This window comes from Cataglyphis hispanica, chromosome 2 (assembly GCF_021464435.1).
Source record: "Cataglyphis hispanica isolate Lineage 1 chromosome 2, ULB_Chis1_1.0, whole genome shotgun sequence".
NCBI lineage: Eukaryota > Metazoa > Arthropoda > Insecta > Hymenoptera > Formicidae > Cataglyphis > Cataglyphis hispanica.
Window position 1 is genome coordinate 13,639,959 of NC_065955.1, and position 22,620 is coordinate 13,662,578.

Genomic DNA, 22,620 nt, shown 5'->3' on the forward strand with positions numbered 1-22,620 from the left:
CTGATATTTCATCCAAAAATATAATTCGGAATTATATTTACTATGTTATTATTGACATTATTGTATCACATACACATTAATCAATCCAGATGTGTAAATATATTCCTAATTATTCCAAATAATTTTATCTTTTGTGTGTTCACAAGAAATATTTTTATGTTGCTTATAATCTCGAAAAATTATCACACTTTTTAATTATCAGTTTTGCATAAAAAAAATATTTATGTAAAAAAATTTAAATAATTGTAGGTGAAAATAACAATTATTTTTTGATTTATTGTAAAAAAAAAAAAATCAGTCTTTTCGTAGATATACAAGCGATCTCTTTAAAGACAGACATTTTCCCAAATTATACATTATAATTATAACCCTTTTTATATGCCTTTTTTATATGTGTTATTGTATATGTTCTTTATTTAATTTAACATTGAGTTTTTTCTTATATACATATTATGAGAGAAGAGGGGGTGGGGAGGGAGGTAGAGATTCTTCATAATATTTTAAACTAAAAAGTGTTTGTTTCTAAGATCATTAACAAAAAATTTGGAAAAAATTTTTAATCGATAATAATATATGTAGAAGAGAAATTTAACATTTCGCATTTTGTTATAAAACTATGTTAATATAAGTAAATTAATAGTCTCTCATAATATCTTTTTTATATTTATATTCTCACAAATTTAATCGACAAACGTATTTTCGTAAAAATATACTTTTAAGAAATTATATTATAATATAATATACAGTTTTCAAATCTGGAGATCACAGATGTCTTTTTTTTCACAGGTAACGATATTATTGCATCTTCTAAACTATTGCATTATTGTTTTAAAAGCGTCTGTAAAACATTCTTAGCTAAACTGGCGATAGGAATCTGTGATGTATAAGACGGAAGTGGACCGGGATGATTTTTTCGATGCCGGAGGAGACTGGAGCGCTGAGTGAAATCTTCGCCACAAATATCACAGTTGTAAGGTCTGATACTGGCATGCGTAAGGACATGTTGATAAAAATTATTACCGCTTGATACAAAGACTTTTTTGCAAATCGGACAGGTTGTGCCCGGCTTATGCATCCGATCCTTATGATACTTCAATTGTCTTGATGAAGTCACAATCACATTACACTCAGTGCACTTGTAACCCTGCTTGTGCAACAATAAATGATTGTCGAGGCGAGTCTGATTCTGAAATTTTCTGATACATAAATGGCACGAAAACTTCAAACTGGCCATCTCGGCACGTTTCTTATGTTTCCATTCGTGGCTGAGATCCGTCACGGACTTTCCGCAATATCGGCATATATGAATGTTGGTATTGTGCTTCCTATTGATATGTACAAGAAGATCCACTCTTAGTTTGAACGATTGACCGCACGAGTCGCAAATAAACTGAGCAGCGATATCACTATGTGCCCGCACTTGATGATGCTTCAACATTATCTCGCGTTTATACTTCAAGTGACATATGTCACATTCGAAGAAGTAATCGTCACTATGACTTTTACGATGTTTTTCTAAATTTTGTTTGGTATAATAAGATGCGCGGCACTTGTCACACTTGTATGCTCTTTTGTGATGGCTCACTACAATATGTCTTCTCAAACGCTTCTCATGATCGAAACGCTTTAAGCACAACGGACATGCATTCCGCACTTCGTCTAATACTCGATCTACATCTTCTTCCTTTTTTTCGTCCTCTGTAGTGTCTTCGGAGAATAATATTTTCGTTATAGACTTTATTTTTTTTTTATCCAATATATTTTGATTTACTTTTATCGTTGTACTAGACTTTCTCTTTTTATTCTTTTCTTTCGTTCGTTGTCGCCGTTTATTCTCTGTGTATCTTTTTGTTGATCTATCGCGTTTTTTTGCACTTTTTTCATAAGTTGTCTCTAATACGGCATCAAACGGTACAATCACTTTCCGATACTTTTCACCATCCCACACTGTGGTCCATCGTCCCCTGAAACATCCATTAATGTTGATCAGTACAAAATACATAATACAATACAGTACAACACAGTACAATACAGAATGTGCATATCTGTTATCGCAACAGCGTGAAAATTTAGAATCTTCAATAGTCACAAAGAACAATAATGAAATCATTAATTGATATTTCTTAAAACTCATACAATTTTAATTTACATAACTTTCCGAAAAATTAAAACATCAAATATCTAATCAAAAACGTATTTTAAGAAAAAAAGATTACGATAAGTTTCACTTATAGCAATTTTTTAACAATTTACATTTTATATTTTAAATACCATAATTGCAATATATGAAGATTGAATATAAATAATTTTTTTAATAGTCTCTTCTATAATCTTCTAATCCGAATTCGTACCCAGCTAATTTGACTTTTGGGTATCAAACTCAAGTCGACTGAGCAGCAACGGTGGTGGCGGTGGATGACTGCCAGGATGTTTGCGACGATGCACCATCATGCTGCTGCGTTGTGTGAAACTCTGTCCGCAGAGATCGCATACGTACGGTCTCTCGCCCGTATGCGTGAGCTTGTGCACCCTGAGAGCCGCGGATCTAGCGAAGGCTTTCGCACATAGCTTGCACTGATAAGGCCGCTCACCGGTGTGCATACGAGTATGCAGTTTTAGCGCATGATTCGTCGCAAACTCTTTGCCGCACTGGGCGCAGAGGAATCTCTGCGAGTGTAAACTTGCGTGATTACGAAGACTGTATTCCGAAGCGAAGCTCTTACTGCAAAGCTCACATCGATGCTGTTTCGGCGCGGTCTTCCGTATCTGGTGAATCACACGCTTGTGCGCGACTAGGTACGATTTCTGTGAATAAGCGTTCCCGCAGTACTCGCAAACGAAGGTCTTGGCCTCCAAGTGGCTCGCCTTGTGATCTTCGAGATCATAATTTGACATAAATCCCTTGCCGCACTGCTCGCAACGATATCGAAAATCACGCCGATGCACTCGTCGGATGTGAGTTCTGAGAGAAACTTTATTCGTTGTGGTGAAACCGCACGTTTCGCAAGCGTACGTGACGCCGCTATGGATTTGCATATGGCTCATCACTTCCGACGATCGTTTGAAGGCTCGCTCACAAACGGTACATTTGTATGGACGTACGTCGCTGTGTTTCACCATGTGACGTTTGAACTCTCCTTGCCGAGTAAAACGCGCTCTACATGTGGAACATTCGTATGCCATCCGTTCCTCTTTTCTTCCGATTGTTTTTTTCCCCGCGTTAATAGAGATGTTTCCGATGTTGTTCTCGCGACATGAAATGCGCGCTTTTCGACGCATCATCTCAGAAGACTTCTTCGATGTTGCTTCTTCATCTTCATTTTTTCCGCTTATGTTCAATATATCTTGGATCATTGAATTGGAATCTATGTCTAATCGTGCATGGTTATGTTTCTCGGATTCTTCTTCATCATCAGCCTTGGCATCATCATGTCCTATCAACACTCGGACCTCGAAGATTCTGTAAGAAACAATAGTAAGTTTTCAGCATGTTATACGTAGTCACGTCACCATGTCATTCGTTGATATCTCCTCTTGACCATCTGGAGTTTTCTTAAGCATAAATGACCTAAGAATTAATTTCGCTATTTATATAATAGTGTTGGGAAAAAAGAAATGCCCGTTCGCTTCAAGATTAAGGAACTAATTTAATCGACAAAATAGTTTCGTAGTCATACATTGATGTACGAGTTATTTTATTAAACGTATAATAACGAATGTCATCAATGATGATTAACACATAAATTTATCGATGCTTTGTCCACATTCGAACGAGCAAGCTTGGAGTGTTATTATCACGCCTGTATAAAATTAAAAAAAAAAAAAAAAAAAAAAAAAAAAAAAAAATGAGAAAACAAATTTTTTTGTTCAACAACATTGTTCGGTTTACAAATTATCTATCTACACTGAAAAAATAGAACAACAATATATTCGTAACGGAACACTTTGAGCACGGGTAGTACAGATGTGTAATTCATGAAGAACCGAATGGATAAAATCGCGCGTAACTTTGTCTTTTGAACGCCGCACGCAAATATTGCAACCAGTATACAAAAGATATTATAGAGATTTCGTATCGGTAAGTATCGAATCAACATCGGTCCATTGATGTTGTTCAACATAGTCATTATATATATAATCTATAATAAGTCAAAAAGTTCTTCCAGTCTCTTTCGCTGTTACGATACATAGGTAACAACGTATAATCACGTATACTATCACGCTATTCTTATCGTTAAGTGTGGTCGTCATAGTTTAATTGTCAACGCGGCACCAACATGAGTTTCAAGCACAGAAAAAGAAGTTCATGGAAGCTTAAACGCAGGTAGACTTCTGATGGGCCGTCAAGTTACCCTGGCAAGAGAATCCACGATGGCATATCTGGCAAACATAGGGCCGTTCTCCAGTGTGTCCGCGTCTGTGAATTGTCAACGTCGATCTCTGCGAAAATGCTTTTGGACATTGATCGCATTTGTACGGTTTCTCCCCTGTATGCACCCTTCTGTGCATCCTCAGATTCTCGGAATCGGTAAAACCCTTTCCGCAGATATCGCACACGTATGGTTTCTCCCCAGTATGAATCCGTCGGTGCTTTTTCAGGTGCTCGGCGCTACTGAGACTCTTGCCACAATAATCGCAGAGATAAAGCTTTGTGGGATTGTGACTCTCCTTGTGTCGGAAAAGGGACCTTTTTGTGGCGAGTACGCGACCGCAGATATCGCAAGCGGTACTGGTCACCTTGTTGGCCTTCAGCTCAGGATGTGTGCGTCGACAGTGTGCGGAAAGCTGTCGTCTGAGATAGAAGGCGTTGTTGCAGAGTTGACAAACAAATGGCTTTTCGCCCGAGTGAATATTATAATGCTCCTGAAGATCGAGCTTCTTCCGGAAGCGCTTGTCGCATTCGTTGCACTTGAATGGCAGATCCGCTTTGTCCATGTGCCGTGTCATATGAATGCTTAGAGCCGCTAGAACGGTGGTCTCGTAATCGCACTCTTTACACATGTAACTCGGTAAGAAGTGCGTCTTCTCGTGCCTCGTTAGGTCGCGAAACAGTCGAAATTTTTTGGGGCAGTGTTTGCAAGGGAGATCTCCTACCGTGTGGCGCAACAAATGCTTCTGATAGTTACTCTTGTGCCGAAAAACCTTGTTGCAGGTCTTGCAGACAAACTCTAACTCGGACTTTTCTTTCTTCACCTTCTTCAATGACGCGGTACGGCCAGCCACTGTTGAGGAGTTGCCTTTACGACCACTTTTACGTACCGAATGCATCTTCATGTGCTTGCGAAGGCTTACACCAGTTCTGAAGACTCGGCCGCATTGAGCGCATGTATTCTTCCGCTTACCTTTGTGCTCGATCTCATGATTATCCAACAAGGATTGCGAGGCAAAGAAGACGCCGCAGAGCTTACAGTGATATGCCAAAGGTAGATCGTCGTCGTCATCCTCGTCGTTCATCTCTTGTTTTATAACGTTTTGTTCAGGATTCGTTGAAGCCACAGCTTCGTCAACCGTGTCCACCGGTTCCTGGCACTTCGATGTAGATTTAGCAGGCTCGCCATTCTTCTTCACCAAGTCAAGTTTAGAGAACATTTCCATCGGATAATATTCTTCGGGAAATGGTAGCTGGTTGTACCTGAAATTGAAAAATTCAGGGGGATATCAGTATCGAATACCCTTTTTGTGTCGCGACGATCTTTCTTTCATTGCCTCGTTACCTAGCAAATTATTTTATTCCTGTAAGCAAAATTGCTGACCAAACTTACAAGCTTTGTCAGTTATGTAATGTAAAGCGAATAATTCGATAAAAAAATTATCAGCATTATTTTGCTATACTTAATAAAAAAAGATATAATTAATATTTAATAAATGGATACCTATATAAATTATATATATATATATATATATATATATATATATATATATATATGTATATATATATTGTATAAACATTTAAAATGTAAAAGAGAAAAAGAAACATGATAAAATAGTTTTAGCTAGTTATATAATTCTGGACAACACTTTTATTCATTATTATAATAATACATAACACAGGAATATATTTAATATTAATTAAAAAAAAAATTATTGCTATTCTTATTGCAATATTCCGCACACAAAATAAATACGTTACGTATTTTTTCTGTTACTTTTTTACTTAAAAAATTATTTTATTAACATTCGATACAAAGTTTTTTTTTGCACATTAAATCATCTTTTACATAAAATCAACTTTTACATAAAATTAACTTTTTATAATTATTTATTATACATCTTCAATTTTTTAGAAACAATTAATTTACAAATATGTTAGCAATAATGTTATAATTCTCCAAAAAACATTTGATTGAAATCAAATATGTAATCATTAATACAAATATACACATTTATATTATTATACAATATATATAGTATCAAATCACAAGATGTCTGTATACAATTACTAATTGTCTCTATTTTAGGTTTTCTTTTAATCAAGGTTTTCTTCATATGCTTTTATTATTCACATTTAAATGAAGAAAAAAAATAAATAAATAAAGCACAAAGTACACAATATTTTCTTTTTGCGCATGTTAAGATAATTGCATAGGGACTGAGAAAAAATTTTAGAAAGTAATATTGGAAGAAAAAATTCCTTCAATCCCGATGACTTTAGACTAAAAAAAATCGATTAATATCGCTTCACTTTGTTTTAGAGTGCGGATCCATACAAGTCCAATAAGATCACCACGCTTTAGTGTCTCTAACACAATTGATATAATACAATAGAAATGAAGATTTAAACTATAAAACTATGTTGGCTACATGACAATCATGTTAACCACGTGTATTTTATTGTGAGCGTTTAGTAACCCTTTAGATACAAATGATTTGTTACAATAACTACACTGATATGGTCTTTGACCTGTGTGATATCGTTTATGTATAACAAGGGTCGAGTGTTGCGTGAAGGATTTTCCACAGGTGTCACACGAATAAGGCTTCTCGCCGGTGTGGGTTCTCTTGTGCACAACCAACGTTGTCCTCTTGTGAAAAGCCTTGCCACATACGTCACAGATCAATGATTTTTCCCCGCCGTGAAGACGTAGATGATCTTGAAGAGATCCTTTAGACGAGACGGATTTACCACACAGATGACAATCGTATTTATTTTCGCCAGTGTGCGACTTGACGTGCACTACCAGCGAGTTTTTGTAGGCAAATGTCTTACCGCAAAATTCGCATTGATGTTTCACAGGTTTAAAATTAGGATCGTGGATCTTCAAATGACGCACCAGAGTATGATTGTTGGGAAACGACTTGTTGCATGCGGTACATACGTGCTCCTTAGCACCATGTTTAACGTTCATATGCCCATGGAGCTCGGCGTTTGTGAAAAAGCCTTTGTTGCAGATCTCGCAATGCCTCGTATACTTTTCGAAGTGACGTTTGTGATGAGTAGCTAGCTGAGAGGCTTGTACGAAAGCGCGACCGCACACGTCGCATACAAAGTTTCTCTCGTGAGTATGGATTCGTCTGTGCACCGCTAAAGTATTGGTCCTCTTGAAGGATTTGCCACAAACGTCGCATTGATAGGGTCGAGCATCGCTATGTGCCACTAAATGACCTTCAAAGAGATTTTTTGATCTGAAAAGTTTCGTACATATGTTACACTCGTAAAATGTTTGATTGGTAGATTGTTTTTTTAGATTCAAATCACTTTGAAGAGTAATTTCTTCATTTGTAGTTTCTTCAAATTCCTCTTGCATTAATGGCTTCTGAATATTCTCGAAAGAATCATGTTCCAAATTTATAACCTTGTGTGACAAATTATATTTTTCTTGCTTTATATTTCCTTCTTGTTTAATGGAAATCAACGCAGAATCCAAACATTCATGTACAGATAGTTCATTTTTTACACATGTCTCTGCTGGCTTTTCAATTCTGAAAAGAAAATGAAAAATAATGACTATACATATAATATGTGATTTAAATTATTACAAAATATTTTTTAATTAAAAAAAAAAAATTTTAATTATAACTCTTAAATTTAATACATTTTTTCCGTTTAAATGTATTAAATTATTTTCTTTAACAAAAGTCATATTTTTTAATATATGTAAATATATAAAACCATAATTTATAACAGATTATATACATATTGAAAGCACATATTTTGCTTTTATTCTTTTAATTTTATGTGCACAAGTATATAATTAATATTAGATAATTGCTATATAATTAAATTTATTTTCAAGATTCTCAGATTTTTAATTGTAATTAAGTTTTTTTTCTGTAAAACAATTTTAAATTTTAAATTGTAATTAAAAATTCTATGTATAAAGTTAAATACATATATAGACTTTTTATTAAAAAATAAATAAATTATATATATATATATATATATATATATATATATATATATATTTCTTTACATATAAAAGTTTAATAATTCCTTTTCATACATACATACACACACACACACATACATACATATATACATACATACATACATACATACATACATACATACATACATACATACATATATATATATATATATATATATATATATATATATATATATATTCTTCATTTTAAAAAATCTACTTTTAAGGAATTAAATGTGTGAAGTAATAAAGATAATATTTATAATTATTAAATTATCCTCGAAATACAAATGCATACCTTTCAGGAACTTGCAGTAAATCTTTATTATAATATTTGCAATCCAGGTGGAGTATTCTCATATTGGCAATCGTTCCATCATCAGCATATATCATTCTTATATGAAGCCTTCACTATCAGTATTCAATATGTTTAACATGGAATTTTAATAAACTGCCATATAAATAAAGGAAATATCTAATAATAAAGTCAATTACACGAAATTACAAAGCAATTACAAGAAAAAACTATATATATGACGTGTATTTATTGTTATATGTTACATTTTTTATTTCTAGCATAGATTAATAGAAATTACAGCAAAATACATACAGTATCAATAGAGAAAAATCAGTGAAATATATAATATTAATAAGTTCATAAAATTGAAAAAATAATCGTGTAATATGTATTTATATATTATGCTGTTTAAACGCAATCAAAATGTAGCGCTCTAACTTCCTGATATTATTTATTCAATTCCAAAAACAAAAATTCTATGATGTGAAATCGTAAATTTTATTTTACATTAAATTATAATATTCTTGTTTAATAATTTTTCATAACATAAAAACGTTATAATTTAAGAAATTAAAGCTCTCAAATAAAAATCACAAATCTTAAATAATAATAAAAACAATATACTGTGATTTGCATTTATAAATTTATTCTAGATATAATCTAGATCTATTGTATTAACATAAAACGTCGATAAAAAATTGTTCAACAAATTTTCTCTAACAAATGTTCTTGCACATTTTTTGGCTTTATAAAAGTAAAAAAAATTAAAAAATGTCATAGACTGTTGGATAAAAAAATAATGTATTTGCAGGTATGTATATGTACATATGACTTTGTATTCTATTATTTTTATATAAAAAATTAACTTGTATATTTAGTAACAAATAATTGCGAATAATAAAACTGTTTCTAAATAAAATATAGAGAGCATATATTTTGTTAAATTAAATTTATTTATTAATATTACTTATTAATATATTATACTTATATATACTTATATATATTACTTATTAATATAATATATAAAATGATGAGTTTGTTTACTAAATTCTTTAATATGTGCAATTAATTCAATTTTTGTAATAAATATCGTTTTAAAATAAGCAGAAAATATATTTATATATTTATAGTGTCATATACTTTGTGACCTCAAAATTCTTTAAAAAATTTTTAATTATTTTTAAACTCAAATATTTATTGATCATATCTAACAGCATCTATCTGTTAATATTCGGAACAAATTTTAGAAAATAGGGATATATTTGTGTATAAAATAAATTTTCTATTTTAATGTTATTTGCATAATATATCCATTTCTTTTTTTTATAATTACTATCAGTCTCACATCTCTAATGAAAAATTAATTTATTGTGCGTGCACTTTGTTCGGCAAATATGTTTCCACAAATTGCACGAATTGAGTTCTTCATTTGATAATTGAGACGATATGTAACTCACACACAAAATATTTTCAGTCATAAAAAAAATAATATATATGTATAAGATTTGCACTTATGCCCTTTTAACGTCATAATTATTATTACACTTAATTTTCAGTTACATAATATTCGAGATGCATTCATCGTATTAGACAAATTAAATTGGAGATCAAAAGCTCACGCCTTAATTAAATAGAATTCGGAAAATGTCTTATTCATTTACTCTCATTATGAGATTTTATATGAGAATTTAACGAACCCTGCTGCGTAAATCTTTTTTGACACACCTTACACTCATAAGGTCTCTCGCCAGTGTGCGTTCTCAGATGTACGATCAGGTACTTTCGTACACTGAATGCCTTGCCGCATACTTCGCAAACGTGCGGTTTCTCACCTGAGTGTATACGCATATGAATCTGCAGATACGTTTTGCTGCTTACTGATTTGCCACATATTTCGCACGTGATCTGATTCTCGCCCGTATGTATCTTAAGATGCACTTTTAACGCGGCCTTCCAATAACTCTCAAAATTGCAGATATTGCATTTGTGTTTCTCTCTCTCGCCATGAGACTTCATATGCATGTTGAGATAGGCTGCGCTCGCATACGCAATATTACATACTTTACAAACAAACGGTTTCTCGCCGGTATGTGTAAGCAAGTGTCGTTCCAATGTTTGATTCGTATAGAAACCCTTGCCGCACATCTCGCAATGAGTCACGTATTCCTGATTATGCTTCTTCTTGTGAAGACGCAGATCGTATCCGGATACCTTTGAGATACCGCATATATCGCAGGTGAACCGTTTATTATGCTGTTTCAGATGAATCTTCAAGAATTCCTCGGTCTTGAAATACTTGCCGCATAAAACGCATTGAAATGGTTTCTCTTTCTGATGCGCCTTTATCATATGTTTTCGTAGCTTCTCCTCATTCGCAAAGACCTTATCGCATTCCTCGCAACGGTCCTCAGTCTTCGGATTCCTCTTGTGATCCTGTCTGTGTTTCAAAAATTGCAGCTTCTTGAGCATTTGCTTCCCACAAATTTCACACTCGTAAATAGTCGCACATTTACGACTCGTCTCGTGTCCAGGAAATGATTTTATAACATCTTTATTCATTATAGATTCTTCCAATTTATCGTTCGAATCATCAGCCATATATTCGACCGTTTCCGTAACAATTTCTTGATGACCGATATGATACTCTTCCGCGGTAGATACTTCATTCTGATATCGCGCTAATTGTATATCTTGCAACTCGTCGATCGGTTCCAGCTTTGTGTTTTCTATGTCGATCGATTCCAGCTTTGTGTTTTCTATGTCGATCGATTCCAGCTTTGTGTTTTCTATGTCGATCGATTCCAGCTTTGTGTTTTCTATGTCGATCATGACGCACCTGTAATAAATAATATTCGTCAACAACGCGTGAGGAAGTACGTATATAGAATAAATACAGTCCTCTTAATACACAACCGATTTACTTGAACTAACACAGGCAAGACTCTTTCGCATTCTTGATAAATCTTACAAAGAATGCATCTTTTATACATTTCAAATCAATCGTGACTGTCAATCGACTGTAACTATCACTGCTCGACTTTTGATTTCTATATCCTGAATCGATTAGTACATACATTACGTTTCTCGAAACTATTTTTCAGAATATCAAATATTGCAACAATCTTTGAATCATTTCAGAAAACTTTAGTCATGTATCACATATCTTTTTCCAAGACCAAATATTATAAAGTTCTGTTTAATAAAATTTGAATAAAGATTGTTTTTCTTTGCAATTTATGTATTATACGTGCTTACCACACATTTTATATTCTTTCTATTAAAAGTGTATTTGTTTAATCAATATAAGTAATATACGATTCCTGTTGATGTTATAGTTTGATTAGACACTGCTATCCAAACATTGTTCGTATGTGATTTATGTGTTGACTAATTATTATACTAAAACTAAATTGTAAAAACTTTGTTATTATTTAAAATTCTATTATATTGTAGAGATATATTTTTCCATTTTTCTATTTATTTAAAAAATTACAAATTTTATTTATTTCTACATTTGAATCAAGTCTAAAATAAATAAGCAAAGATAAGGAAAATAAAAAATATGATAAAAATTAGAATGGAATAAAGAGTAAAGAACGTATATATATATATAAATTTATTTGAATATGTACATAATATACAATATTGCATTATATTATATCCGCATTAAAAAAAATGTGTTTTGAATATATAATTAATATTCTGATTATACATAGAAAAAAACAAATTTTCCTTAATCATACGCAATGTATTAGATATAGTAATATATGTGTGAAAGTTTTAAGGCTAAATCATGTAGATAAATATTACATTGAAAGATAATTAATAGAATAAATAAACAAAGATATATTATATTAATAATAATTTAATGATTTCTCTGGTTTACGAAGTTAATATTTTATATGCTGCTTCTAAAAAGAATAGAATAATTTAAAATTTTTAAGATATAACTCGTAATAACTAAGTTTATATTCTTATGCAGTTTGTCCTAAAACAGAGAGAGTTTAGTTCTTGTATTATTATTATCAATTTACGCAATTATTGCAACTACATGGCACTTATCAAATAATAAACATTGCAATAATAAAGTAAAATAATAAAGAGTATAATTACGCTATTAAAATAATTCTTTTCGTAATGAATTAGAATAATATGTATATTAAACATATAATATTATATAAAATAATTACTCTGTATAAATATGAAGAATTATCTGTTACGGAAAGCGATTTGTAACACATTTTTAAGAAAAGAGGAATAGAAAGAAAAATCATTTAAGATTTTCGTGTCTTCGAAGATGCGCACTAAGTGTGCCACGTTGAGTAAAACGTTTCTCACAGATTTTACACTTGTATGGTTTCTCGCCGGTATGTGTCCGCCGATGTTTAATTAGATACTTTCTGGCGCTAAACGCTTTGCCACAAAACTCACAAATCTCTGGTTTCTCGCCAGTATGTATCCTAATATGAGTCTTCATATACTGTCGTCTGATTAGCTTGCCACATACTTCGCATGCTACTTGACTTTCGCCAGTGTGTGTCCACATATGCTCTTTGTAACAATAACTATAAAATGTTTCGAAGTTACATATCTCGCATTTGTATTTTTTCCTCATCTCCGACAGACTATGAATCTTCATGTGACTACGAAGGTAAACTCGATTGCCGAAAGATTTATGGCAGATCTCGCAAGTGCAGGGCTTCTCGTCGGTGTGCACGCTCATATGGGTTTTTAAAGTCGCTTTCAAATAGAAACCCTTATTACAAATCTTGCAAAACTCCGTGAATTCCTTATTGTGTCGCCTAATGTGAATCTTTAGATAATATTCCGACGTCAACTTCGCACCGCACACATGACAAATATGAGGCGCACCGTGCAACGTTTTATGCACATTCAAGTATCTCTTCTTCTTGAATACCTTATGACACTCGTCGCATTCAATAGGACTCGCTGACAATTCCTTATTCTCTTCCCGGTTTCTCTTGATTCTCATGGTTGTATCTTTCCATTCCTGTTTCTTCTGTGTATCTAGAGGATACTTGCATCGCATCCGACGATGCTTGATCAATTGCAGTTTTCTTGAAAATGTTTGTCCACAAATGTCACACTCGTATTTCTTTTCTGCTTGACGTAACGCTTCCCGAGTTCTAAGTATTGATTGCTCCGTTCTATGTACTATTAAACTGGCCTCTGTATCGAAATCTTCGTTGCACGAATCACAATGATATGCGGCTATTTCTTGAACAAGAATAGTTTTGTTGTCAATATCTTGAATAATAACGAAAGATGCACCTTGATCTTGCCTTTCTATAGCGACATTTTCCGGATGATTCTTGAACTTCCAACTTTGAATTCTGAAAATAAAGAAAAAAAATACGGATTATAAATATATAATTAAAAAATAACTTAGTGGATTTCATTTTCATTTTAATCACTTCACGCGATGTGTCAGATGACAATCGTTATTGCGTTATCGAAAAAATATGGGATCATACAAGCAGGAGAAAAATTATAATTAATTATAATTATAATTAATAATAATTAATCCGAAATATATCAAAAGAGAACAAATTGATAAATTAATATTTAAGTGAAAAAATATACTTTTATTTTATCATAAAATTTTCAAGTGTAGTAAGAAATTTTAAACTGATATAAAATATTAAAATCTTTAATTTATTACTTACTGTATAATGATATCAGAGCTGCGTACAATAACACATTATGATTCAGATACTTCCCATAAAATTATAATATAAATCAAATTTGTGCAACGTAAAAAATATGCTCAAAAATCTGGGATAAATATAATTTTTAGTTTTGTGTTATTTAATTCGAGATTTCTCAGTTTTAAAAACATGTTTGTAAAGTAAAACTGCCAAAAATATGATTTAACTTTTTAAATATTTGTTTTTCCATACCGCAGAAAAACACATCAGAAACAGTATAAAAAAATTCAATAACTTATAAAAATTTCGATTTATTATTGTACACATTTATAAAAACTTCTTACATATTATACAATTTTAAAAAAATTAAGATAAATGTCTCTTTAAAAGAATATTAATATTGCAATAAGACTTTCTTATTAAAAAATAACAGTAATATTTTTTTACTTACACAAAAATAATATTTAATAGAATATAGTAAAAAATTAAAAGTGAAATAAATTTTTGCTTTATGAATAATATTCTACAGAAATGACAAGATATGACAAGATAAGATATCAAGATATCTTAAATCTTAACAAATGTAAATGTATAACAAAGTAGGCTATAATAATTAAAAGTTATTAGATTTCAATTTTTAATAGTACGATATGAAAGAAATCCTTTTTACAAATTTTTTGTAAACGTTTAGAGTTGTCTTGGTATCGTCAATGTTAAATAATATAAGATATAATATAAAATATATATTCAAAAATAAAATCTGTTATTAAGAATTACTTAAAAATATGAGATTCATATATAATAACAGTACTGTTTAACATCATTTATAAATTAATATTGTTATTATTTTATTACTATTACTATATAATTTAATAATATTGTTTCATATGTATAAAATAATATAATCAAATAAATTACACTTAAAAAAAATTGAATAATTTTAATCTACACGATACGATCAATATAAAAATACTTATAATTAACCATTTTTTCATCAATAAACAGTTACTAAAGAAATCTCAATTTCTTTTAAAAGAAAATAAAACAATCAAAATAATTATTTATTGTCTATAAGTGGATAATTTCATGAAAGAGCAAAATAAAATATATATCCTTATTATTATATAATAACTAATGCATTTTCTTTAGTTATTTCTATATTATAATAGTCTGTGTAATAAAACTTTTCATAGATCTTTTTATAATTACGTATATTTTTCAATTTAAACAACATATATATATATATATATATATATATATATATATATATATATATATATATATATATATAACAAAGGCACTAGAAATTGTAATTCCGACAGTTTCAAATATTGTTAAATAGATGTAATAATTAGATAAGTATTATACTCTTTTTGAAAGTGTAATTAATTATTTATAGTACAATATATCATTACCGCCTGAATTTTTATGAAATAAAAAGGCATATAAAACAAATATCAAGTAAATAATTATCAAACTATAAATTCAATCCCTCTCTCTTTCTTTCTCTTTACATAAGAATAAAAGACAAAAAAAAAATACTGTCACAGTATAATACTAAAAAATTATGGACGGTTTATTACGATCTGTATAAGGGTCTCTTATTTTTTTTTAAACGTAATGGACAAATCTCAAAAACGTTGTAGACAGATCCATAAAAACTATTTATTTACTGCTTCGCAATTTGTTTTTTATAAAATATATTTTATATTTATTATTTCATCTATAAGTGCTCCAATATTTTACTGATAAAATTTTTGCGAAGACGCGATTTGATTAAATCTCTTAAAATCAATTTTTAATGAAGATTGCACGATTTGATGTATATATAATTTGCAAACATTTTGTTTTTCAATAATTCTTTCATCAAAATTCATATGCAAATTACAATAAATAGCTGGTATTTTTTTGTAATTTCTTGGAAGCATTCTTGGAAGCAAATCTTGTGTAAACTGTTATAACAATATCATCTGTCAGACTTTTCAAGGAATAATTATTCTAATTCGATAAGATGTCTCTTCATTTTTGACCGATTAATGTGTTACAAGCATATTTCATCTAATTTAACATGGCTTAAAAAGTATCACTATAAAAGCGCGTGTGTGTTATAATTAGTATCAAATTTGCAAAAGAAACTGTGATACTAGGAATATTTTATTTTGATATTTATAGACTTCTTTTGTTGTGTATTTTAAATATTGCTTATAAATAAAAATAATATATATATAATAAATAAAAATTTACAAAATTAAAATTACGGTTAAGACAGTTAAAATTAAACAAAAATATTAAAATGTATATCTAAATAAATTTAAAATTTTTTAAATTATAAAATATATAAAGTATGTGTTAAATTATATTAATATAAAAAATATTTCCAAAGAAAGATCCAGAGACAAACTTTATAAAAATTAAATAATTATGTAGAGTATATGTAAAATCATTCAGGTTAAATAAATTATTAATAAATTATTAAAAAATTATTAAGAAAAGAAGCTTAAGTTTTCAATCTCAAAAAATTTATTATATTATTGAAAAAATAATCAATTTACCTTCAAGATACAATATAATCCCAAGATATCACAGTTTCTTCTAGCTTTTAACATTCAAAGCTTATCGATATGTTTATGTAACCATTTAAGCCATTTCTTTTGCATATTTCACGCAAGTATTATCTATATTAATCAAATATAAAAAGACAAGTAAATATAAGAGAGCTTAATTATATAAAAAGATATAGGATCTATCGTCATTCTAACTGGGCAATATTATAGTGACGGTATCATCAAGAGACAAAGAATCTTGTTGCTGTTCCAGTTCGTGTTGCTGTTGCAAACTCTGCTGTTGCTGTTCCTGCTCCTGTTGTTGCCTCGCGTTTTGTTTTGCATGCGTTTTTAAATGCGAGTTTAGCATTGTTTTGGAAGCAAACGATTTGTGACAATATGTGCAAGGATAGGGTCGGTCGCCCGTATGACCTCGTAAATGTACTACCAAAGTAGTCCGTTGTGTGAACCTTTTGTAGCAGTGTGTGCACTGATGCGGTTTCTCACCAGTGTGCGTGCGACGATGCACACTGAGATAGTTTTGCGAAATGAAGCCCTTGCCGCAGACATCGCAGATATGCGGCTTCTCGCCGGTGTGCTTGCGTAGATGCACCGCCAGATAAGTCTTGCTGGACACCGACTTGTCGCATATCGGGCATATGTATTCATTCTGTGGACCAACGTTGCCGTGTGTCTTCATGTGCACCAATAGCACTTGCTTTCGAGAGAAACGCTTGTTGCATAGTTCGCAATGGTGCTTCCTCTGTGGTGGCACGTAGTCTGGTTGATGCAGTTTTGCGTGCAGTCGTAAGCCCTGACGGTAGCGAAAAGTGGCATCGCACACGTCGCATTGAAACGGTTTGTTTCGCACGTGCGATGACAAATGTACTTGACAGTTACTTTTACTTTGGAAGTGCTCGCCACACACCTCGCATTGATATTTATACGCATCAGACGTGTGGCACTTTTGATGGTCAATCTCCCTATGCGAAGTTATATAGCCGTCATCATCGCAACTGTAATATTCCTCGTGTTGTTCCTTCTGATGCTCTTGCAGCTCCGGCATCGACGAAAAGCTGTATCCACAATTCTCGCAGACTAATTCCTCATCCTGCGACCGCTCTCGTTCCTCTGAATAAGACTCATGCGTTTCTAGGTGCAAAGTAAGAGCTTGATCGGAGATGAAACTATCGCCGCAGAACTCGCACTGCATAACACTTTCGTGAACGAGCATATCCGTCGTTTCCATCTTCGATACGCTTAATGAGTCCGCTAACAGTAACTGCGTGTGGCCCTGGACAAAGACGTGCTTGATTTCATCGGGCCTGCACTGCTGCCGATCCTTGGGCAGCATCGTGAGTTTTGATACAAAATATCTGCAAAGAAGACAGACACAAACGGGGAGTCAATCAAACATGCTCGTTCCTCGCCGCCTTTTTGTTCTTTATCGTTGTCTTAACGAGGTAAGCGAGATATTTACAAGGACGATCTGCTGGACACTCGTACTCGTATGAAAGTTGGGTAGTCAATAAAGCGCTTCTTACTAGTGATATTTCTAACATTTTCTTTATTATGTAGTCACCTCCTACCCTCTACCTTTTCTTATTGATGTCTTATCGCTTAAACAGCTTATTCGCGAGCAAGCATCGTCGTTTGCTATTGCACTAATTGTTGTATTGCACTAACTCATTTATACGATTTTTCATAACATAATTCAAGATACAGCTAATTATATTCGACAAAATATAGCTAATTCTACATACACTTAATGCTATGATAGATTTATCATTTTGTCACATTAATTGATAAAATGTGGGCACATCTTTACAATATTAATCTGTTATCACGTATTATATCCTAGAAGTGCACAATTTTATTTATTGCTTATAATATATATAGAATATTGTATCGTGTATAAACCATAAATTCTTATGACAATCTTGATTCTTTTTCGTAATAAGAGTTTGACTAGTGAGAAATACGTGTAACTTTATAATTTAGAATGTTAAAAATCCTTGTAAACATGATCTAAATTAAAATTTTCTAGAATTAATTCAATTAGAATTTTGAATGAAAATTATATCCTGGTATCCACCTGTAGAAAAATTTAATTTAATATAAAATAATATAATAAAAAATTTAATTTAATTTTAGATTTTCAATTATTTAACATCAACGTATAATAATCTATTTAATATATAATATATAATTCACTTATTAATTCAACTACTAGTATACTATTAAGTCAACTACTAGTATGATTGAAAAAACATTCGATAACATAAAAACATTCATATAATACAATCATATAAATATAACTTCATTTTCTTTGCATTTATTTTATACAATTTAATCATAATTCTATGTATATAATAAATATTATTAATATTAATTTATTTATTAATATTTTATAATTATAATAAACTATGTGTGAAAGTGCTTTTCTTTTTTTTTTTATCTTTAGAAAAGAGAACAAAGAATCAATTAGTATTGATGGTGCTTTCATAATGCGTAAAATAAATTTTATCCTTTAATACATATGTCTTTTATACCAATTAAGTATAATTGATAATTTATAAAATAACCATGGTAATCTAAATTATAGAGATTAAAAAATATCAAAATTAAATAATCGATTGCTGTAGATAAAGTAATGGGAAAATATTAGACATTTATATTTTTTTATCAACCGTAACTTTGTACAGATTACATAAAATAATAAAAAACCAATATATAAACACAATGATTTAAGTTATACAAGTTTAAAATTAAATGTCTTAACTCTTGAATTTTTCTTCTAACTTTTCTCTACTTTCTGCAAATTATTTAAAGGAAAAATAGATAATTTTAAATTAAATATGAGACATTTTTAAAAATCTGCCAAAAGCAGACGTCTAAAAAATAACTAATTGCAATTAAATAATAACAATATACAGAAACATACTTGTTTGCAAGAAAATGTAGTTTACAATATTATATTATCGGAAAAGATACATTTATAAGACTAGTTAATGAAAATCTTTGCAGATTATTAAATATTGCCATTTACTTTAGCTGCAATTTTATTTTTGAATTATGAATAATTTCTGCGACTAATTCTAAATATTTTTAAGCAGTCATACTTACATTTCACATTTATATAATTAACATTACGAATTCTCATTGATTCTACCCTGTCTTTCTATATTAGTTCTATATTAATCAAAGGCACCTGAATTCAGTTTTATGTTTACATTAAATAGAATATTAATTGCTGTATTTATTTTATATATTAGCATATTATTATCAATGATTTAATATAATTAAAAATTTCATTTCATTTACAAAGTATAAAAATAATTAGTAATTTATTATTTTTTCCAACAGATTGTTTTATTTAATTTTATTGAGTTTAACTTTTCACATATAATAAATAAAAAAATTTAGAAAATTTATGACTTTTAGGCACTTTTTTCATTTGATGTGGCGCAGGTACTTTGCTTACTCGAAACTAAATGATACACATCGACTTTATATATAGAATAGAAATTCCGCGTTCCACATTCATTAATATATTAACATTATTCTAAATATTTTGTATAATGTACAAACAATATCACAGTGATGACAACATTTATGATTATAGAATATAACTGTTAATTTGTTTCTGTCGTGATTTTAATTGAATTAATAAATATATGTTATCCGAAACTATATAAAGTTTAGATCATGTTAGATGTGTTTATAAAAAATTAATTTACACATTTCAATGCACTTGTCATATTATATCTAGTTATTTATATAGTTATTATACTGCAATAGTAACTTGAGTAATTTTAGGCACTTAGACACCAACACTCTAATTACAATACAATTTTTTATAAAAAGCGACCAATTTAAGAAATCAATTAAAATATCACTTCTATACCAAATAGAATTATCATTTTAATAGAAACATGTTTAATTTCGCAAAAAAATTTATATTTTAAAAAAATTACATGTAGCCATCAGTTTAGCAATTATTAGAATTAGTTTTAAAAATACGCACATATTTTATTTTTATAAATCTTTTCTTTTTTCAAAAATCATTTTATTGTATTAGATTTCATATTAATTGTAAGTTTATATATATAATTTAATTAAAACTATAAGTACTATATATAAAATAAATTTTACAATATTTTCTTTTAGAGTGTTGATGAAAAATTAAGCTTTGAGATCAAACAAAATTCTTGATATTTTTTTTTTGTTTTTTTGTTTTTTGTTTTTTTTTTTTAGAATGTTTACCATCAAAAGTTGCGTCTCGAATTTAATCGCGCACGATATAACAGTTCTCGTTATATCGATCAATTGACAAATCTCAGTGTTTCTTCATATGATTAATCATAATCGTTCGCGTGACAAATCCTTTCCCGCACAGCGTACAGGTGTAAGGACGTTCTCCCGTGTGATACCGACGATGTACAGTGAGTGTCGATGCCTGCGTAAACGATTTGCCGCACATGGCACAGAGATATGGCCTCTCACCGGTATGAATGCGTTGATGCACCACGTAATACTTGCGATGCGTGAAGCCCTTGCCGCATACGTCGCAGACCAGCGGTCTCGATCTATGCACCGCCTTATGCATAGACAGAGACTGGGCAGTAGTAAATTGCTTGGAGCAAGAGTCACAGGGATAAGAAGTCATGGACTTTGCGGGGATTACGGGATTGCCAAGATTGCCTATTACAGGATCGACGACGGGTGACACCGCGTTTGTACCGATCCTACCATCGTTGTTACCCGCTGGCAGCGGTCGATGTGTTTTGGCGTGATGATTGTACAAGTTGCGCGACTCGAAGCGCATCAAGCATCTCGAACAGGAGTAAGGTTTCTCCTGACCGATCTCCTGATGCATCCTGCGATGACGTTCCAGCAATGCGCGATATCGAAAAGTGGCCTGGCAGATATCACAGGCGAACGTTTTCTCCATATTATTACTGGTCGATATAAGATTGGCAGAAGTCGACGCGCACGAGGTGACGGGGGACGCGGAATGCGTGATCTCGTGCATTTTCAGATGGTTCAAGGCAACGAAAGTTCGCGAACAGACGGCGCAGGTGTACCTTGGCTGATTCTCGATATTATGTTCAAACTCTGGACACGCGACGTGACTCGTTCGCATGTGATAGTTTAGCTTAAGAGCGCTTCGAAACTCTAAACCACACGTGGGACATGGATAGGATTCGGCGAGGATCTGTACCTGATTCAACAAGGATTGATCTGGGCACATGGACTGAAAATGCGGGGTAAATAATGTCGAAGATAACATCGAAGATTGGTTTGAGAATATAGAGTTGGTCTGCAGAAGATTACAATTGATTGATATGCCGACCTCCCCGATCTCGGGCGAGGGCGAGAGAATCTGACGCAGCATCCCTGACAATCCGCCGAAGGTCTCTCCTCCTTCCCTGAAATTGACAAAACCCAAGGACATTGCAACGGAGAACGACACCCGTGAGCGTACACACAGCTTTGTTCTTTTGAGATTCTGCTCTTTGTGATTATTACAATATATCTTGCGTACAGGCGGTGAAATAAGAGAGAGTAAGAAAAAAAGAGACAGAAAAAGATAGATCTTATGCTTATGTGAGTGCTGCAATGTGACCGGTGCAAGGTGCTTGGGCATTGCTGATATCCCTCGAGACGTAGCGATAATGTGTTTACAAGAGCGTACGTGCGAATCGGAAATGTCGTCGTGATTTGTCGTCAAGTCAAATAGC

General features: G+C 31.4%; 1 protein-coding gene across 15 annotated transcripts in view; it reads right to left on the minus strand.

The window, feature by feature from the left end:
• The window catches only part of LOC126858899 (zinc finger protein 3-like), a 67,650-nt gene that overhangs the window by 39,944 nt on the left and 5,086 nt on the right, over positions 1-22,620 (minus strand). The window contains exons 5-6 of one of the 15 annotated variants that reach the window (XM_050609580.1): positions 2,352-3,460; positions 1,822-1,964 (exon numbers count right to left, since the gene is read on the minus strand). The exons of 6 other annotated variants lie outside the window; for them this stretch is intronic. In XM_050609580.1, the coding sequence (XP_050465537.1) occupies positions 2,356-3,460 (1,105 nt within the window). In that variant the 3' untranslated portion in view covers positions 1,822-1,964; positions 2,352-2,355. Of the gene's footprint in view, positions 1-730; positions 1,965-2,351; positions 3,461-3,803; positions 5,633-6,444; positions 7,921-9,935; positions 11,501-12,265; positions 14,019-16,885; positions 18,253-21,070; positions 22,309-22,620 lie in introns of those variants that run through there. 8 more of the 15 variants (XM_050609577.1, XM_050609578.1, XM_050609570.1 and 5 more) reach the window with 8 other exon arrangements.